General features: G+C 35.3%; 1 protein-coding gene and 1 long non-coding RNA gene across 5 annotated transcripts in view; one reads left to right on the top strand and one right to left on the bottom strand.

Annotated features, from left to right (window-relative positions):
• The first annotated feature begins 1599 nt into the window (after positions 1-1599).
• LOC109585923 (uncharacterized) lies at positions 1600-2144 on the top strand. Its single transcript, XR_002186730.1, has 3 exons — positions 1600-1669; positions 1734-1800; positions 1901-2144. It is a non-coding gene; the product is annotated as an uncharacterized LOC109585923 (long non-coding RNA).
• Positions 2145-4065: 1921 nt separating this feature from the next.
• The window catches only part of LOC105314338 (multiple epidermal growth factor-like domains protein 10), a 6421-nt gene continuing 5023 nt past the window's right edge, over positions 4066-5463 (bottom strand). For 3 of the 4 annotated variants that reach the window (XM_020002072.1, XM_020002073.1, XM_020002074.1), the window contains 5 exons: positions 5313-5441; positions 5110-5149; positions 4989-5058; positions 4526-4761; positions 4066-4349 (listed from right to left, as the gene is read on the bottom strand). In XM_020002072.1, the coding sequence (XP_019857631.1) occupies positions 4100-4349; positions 4526-4761; positions 4989-5058; positions 5110-5149; positions 5313-5441 (725 nt within the window). In that variant the 3' untranslated portion in view covers positions 4066-4099. The remainder of the gene's footprint in view (positions 4350-4525; positions 4762-4988; positions 5059-5109; positions 5150-5312; positions 5442-5463) is intronic. The other variant, XM_020002075.1, reaches the window with a different exon arrangement.

Raw genomic sequence — 5463 nt, 5'->3', positions numbered from 1 at the left:
TCTTCTCAAACCATTCAGCTACCATGGGAACTTCATAACATCTATACTGAAACAGGTCAGCTAGTGTAGTAGCTGTAGCTATCTTGCTATTCCTTAAAGGACAGTAAAGTACCAAGTCATACTGTTGGTGTACAAGTGGTCCATTAGACCACATATTTAACAGTTTACGACAGAGTGTGGTCTTGCCAATACCAGGAGGACCATCTATTACTACTCTGAGAGACAGAGAACTATCTGTGGGTTGGAGGACATCTTCAACACTTATCTCTTTGTTTTCAGTTAGTTTAACTGTTTTATCAACTTGTCCTCTTAGCAGATGCCAAGCTGATTCTGCTTGTGTGGTGGAGTCTTGTTTTTCTACTAGTGCTAGTCTTCCAAAAAAATCTTTTCCAATTCTTGGTGGCCAGTCTGTAGCAACAATAGGTTGGTGTTTGTAGTGTTGTCTCATATTGTCAGCATATCCTTGAACATCATCATGTATTGAACTAATGGATGTGACATTACCAGGTATAGACTGACCTAATGTATTGAGATATAATGACTATATTGATCACTGATAAAATACACACACACTCACCTAACTGGTGTAATATAGAGGTAGCAATATCTGTTAGTGTACGATGTTGTTGGTTTATTAATACATGACATATATCAATAAGATACTGCTCTGGATTAGAAGAGGATTCCAACTGTCGTTGTATCACATTTAAGATATTGGCAGCTTTTAGATAATTATTGACTCCTGATGTGAGCATCTCTTCTTTAGTTTGTTGTGGTATCAGGTCTTTAGCATACAGTGCATATATTATATTGTAAAGATTTGCACTAATAGCATGAACTAATTTATAAGAATGTCTTTTTAAAATTATGTTCTTTGGGTTGCCTACAGGAGTTTATCATTAAATATTATTAATATCATTGTACACTTCTACCTGATATAGTGTCATAACTACTAGTTGCTATATCTTCTGATGCTGTAGAAAGCAATTTCATTTTTTGTTCAATAGCTCTAGCTAGTTCATTCTCTTCACATTGTTTCAAAGCATTAATGACATCTCTCCATGATGCTGTAGGATAAACTTGTGACCATCTCTTATGTAAAGCCATTTTCATGAGGTGAGCATTTCTCTTCTTTTTATCAATTATACTGACATCAGATTGTGTTATTCCAGGAAGATAAAGAGCAAATGGTTTCCAGTCAACAAGTGGTTTGAGACATTTTGCAAATAAGAGACAAGATGGTCGATCATCAATCATAGGACCAGGATTGAGTTCTGATTTGAGGAACAAAATAATAAATACGGTTTCACAATAGTAATAAAATTATGTAATACATAATAAGACACTTTGTGCCAATGATGCACACACCGACACTATACTACCTTTTATGCTAGTAACTGGTGTATTGGATATATCATGAACTGGTGATGGTAGTACAGTATGTGAACTGACATTATGAGGTATAGACTGACCTAATGTATTGAGATATAATGACTATATTGATCACTGATAATGTACACACACACACACTCACCTAACTGGTGTAATATAGAGGTAGCAATATCTGTTAGTGTACGATGTTTTTGGTTTATTAATACATGACATATATCAATAAGATACTGCTCTGGATTAAGAGAGGATTCCAACTTTTGCTCAATGACATTCACAAGTTTAGTTGATTTTATGTAGCTGTCTATTCCTAGGCCTATTACTAGCATCTCTTGTCTAAATAGTTTTGGTATTAATCTTGCAGCATGAAGCTCATTTGTTATTCTCAATAAATCACCAGAAATAGCATCAGTCAGTTTACTGGAATGAGTCCTTAATATATCATTTGGATTACCTGCAGTAGTGTATCGGTTAATGAGTGTTGTATTAAGTGTATGTTTACCTGTTATAGGACCAGGATTAGTATTACTGGTACTGACTTCCATATCATTATTAGTACTTCTTCCAGCTGTGGGATCTGTCACTTTGTCTTCAATAGTTCTAGCTAGTTCATTCTCTTTACATTGTTTCAAAGCATTAATGACATCTCTCCATGATGCTGTAGGATTAACTTGTAACCATCTCTTATGTAATGCCTCCATCCTGAGGTAAGAGCTTCCTTTTGTTTTAATTATATCAACATCAAGTTGTGTTATTCCACCAGGAAGACAAAGAGCAAATGGTTCCCAATCAACAAGTGGTTCAAGGTATCTTGCAAATAAGGGGCAAGATGGTTGATCATCAATCATAGGACCAGGATTGAGTTCAATATCTCCTGATAAGAGGAGGAGGAGAAGTAAAACCAAATAGTAGATCAGGTCAGAGCTACTGCCAATAGTAGCTATAAACAAGACTAATGACTGGAGGCAGTGGATCATAACAGTAACAGTAATTATACCTATTGTAAATACACTGCATGATAATATTATATACTGTTAGTTTGTTTACCAATTGGAGGAATAAAATTGAGCTTCATATATCTTAATAAAGATAAAAGAAGAGAAACAATAAGAAACAGAGCTGCTGGCAGTTTAGATGTCTTCTCTCCTGATGTAGTACTGCCTGACTTGCTGTCTACTGCAGCTTTGAATGAGTGAGAGTGGTGGCCATTAGCTGGTCTACTGGAGGCAGCTTGACAGTAGTTCCACAGTCCAATACTTGCTCTCCATTGAGAGACATCAATCATCTTGTACTATAGTATGGAGAACAATGAGAGAATTAGGTAACTTATAAGGTGTAGCTATTTCAGTGATCACTTACACCACAATAAAGAAAGAAGGACTTTAAAGAGAAAACCTTTTCTATAAAGAAGCACAATGTTCACTTGACTAGCTAACCAACCACAAGGTATGAGGAAGTCCAGGTCTATTATAATAACATTCATGTGATCGCTGACATACGTATCATGTGATAAAGTATATACTACAATACTATAATAATAGTAGTAAATTTACTTCAGTATATTATATCTATACATTTATGGTAAAAAGCACAGCAAGTGAAATGAGAGTATGTGTAACTTTATAAAAGTGTTGTGATTATGAATAAACTCACAATATTAACATAGGATTACTATATTGAGTTATTTTGACTAAATTTGGTCATTTCACATTCCTGTATTGTGTTTTTTATAATTTCAAAAACTTATTATAGTTTATGAAGTATTATTGAGTTTTACCATTATGTCCTCATGCACCCTCTCACTTTTCAGTTATCCACCCATTTTTTGTTTCCTCGATCTTAACCAAATAAGAGATGGAGGCCTTAAAAAGGGGGAGTTATAGAGGGAAGGGGTGGAAATATGAGACACCTGTTTACAAAGGGAGTGAATAGCTAGTTTGAATTATTGAATAACAGGGCCACTATTATACCATATCACATTTCACTACCTAGTGCATGTATCCTCCTTTCTATTGTTTCACTACATCTCCAACTCTCCAGCACTTTTGATATACATCTGATATGCCTAATAGTACATGTCTAATAATTAATAGTATATCATTATTTCATAAGGAAGACAGAGAGTGAATGAGAGATGGGAAGGAGAAAAGGGAAAGAGATCAGAGGAAAAGAGAGAGAGGAGAGGGGGTGAGCCATAAAGTGCTGTCTGAGATGTAAACTAACATAGCTATAGTGATAGAAAGGGGAGGAAATGTGATATACCTGTTTACCATTATATGTACACAGTTCCCAGTAAAGAGGGAGGGAATATACTAACCCACCTGGACAAAGTATGATGTTATCATATCAATATAAAACTATACTATAAGTACATAATTACTCTTGGTAATACTACATGGAGTAGGTACCATGCATTATTATATGAACATCTCAGCAGTAATGACCATTATGTGTTCATTGATTTTGTAGAAGGTTTTTGCTTGTGTCATTTTGGATAAGATATAAGCCAGGTTTTTGGAAGCTGGTACATTTTACTAGGTTCCTATTGTCGTTACAAGTCAAACAGGCAGTATTGTCAGTATTGGTATTCTCTTTGTTATGCTGTTAGTTATGTGGCTACTATATGCAGTCATCAGCACAATGTGCAGTTACTGGAACAATTCTGAATAATACTAATATTTATAATAATAAATATACAAAAGAATATACATTAATCTTCATCAGTGCTGCTATTCCAGTTGCTGTTCTGTAACATGATCTGTTCCCATTCTCTCCTCTCCATTAGTTCTCTCTTTATCTCTGACTTGTTAAACTTTATCTCTCCGTTACCATGACAACATATGTGAACGGCACACAGTATAACATGTATAGTGACAGTACTTAAACCAATTAATATAATAATAATAATTAATTGATTATCATCATCGTTAGCACTGTAATTAACTGGAGGAGATGCACTACTAGAAAACGAAAGAAAAAAATATAAAGTAATAGTACTATCATTTCATGTATATATACATACATGTAATATACAAGCATATTACTAATCTATTTCCTTTCTCTCTCTCCCTCTTTCTTTTTTTCTTTCTTTCTCTCTCTCTCTCTCCCTTCCTCTCCCTCCCTCCCTCCCCCTCACCTATTATTAGTTCCATTACAACTATCAATAGATTTATTATCATTATTCAATACAGTAATATCCTGTACTGATACATCATTAGTAGGAGACAGTAATGAGGAGATTGAGTTCATCACTGGTACTGTAGTACTAGCATCAGGAGTATCAGTTAATGATGATGATGATGTGATTAATAAGGTAGAGGATGTATTTATTTGATCTATTAATGTTATATTACAAGATGTACCTGTCCAACCCTGAGAGAAGGAGAGAGAGGGAGAGAGAAAACAATGTTAATAAATGAGTAAGTAAGAGAAGCATAGCTTCATGCACAGGGCTGAATGTGCACAGTAAGCATGTTATTATAGCCCATTCCTACTGGTCTATCATTCAAGTCAATATTAAGTGAACTATGCGATGAATACACTAACTATAAAAACATATTTTATGTGGGGATTCTCTCTAATAAAAATAACTGCTGTACCTTGTTACATAAACATGATCCATTGACTATAGAACAATGTCCATTACCAGAACAATCAGGATACACACACCTTTAAATAATAATAAAATAATAATAAATAATAAATCTTTTAGTGCCTTACTTCTGAGCACAGTTAACTCCATAATAACCTTTCTTACACTCTATGAATATAAGAAATACAAACATACTCAACACTTTACAATTATTGTCTTCACTTTCTTGCCCCTCTCTCCCTCTCCCTCCACCTCCCTCTCTCCCTCTCTCCCCCTCCCTCCCTCCCCCCTCCCTCCCTCCCTTCTCCCTCCCACCCTCCCTCCCCCTCACTAGTCCAGCAGTGAGCTCCAGTGTATCCAGTATCACAGGTACAGTTACCATACACTGGGTGACAGTGACCACGTCCATAGCAGTAACAATATGACCTACAATCAGATCCATACCGGTTTCTAGGACAAGCTATATCATGAAGGAGAAGGAG

Source organism: Amphimedon queenslandica, unplaced genomic scaffold (genome assembly GCF_000090795.2).
Source record: "Amphimedon queenslandica unplaced genomic scaffold, v1.1 AMPQUscaffold_12983, whole genome shotgun sequence".
NCBI classification, from domain to species: domain Eukaryota; kingdom Metazoa; phylum Porifera; class Demospongiae; order Haplosclerida; family Niphatidae; genus Amphimedon; species Amphimedon queenslandica.
This window is presented reverse-complemented; position numbering and strand designations above follow the sequence as displayed.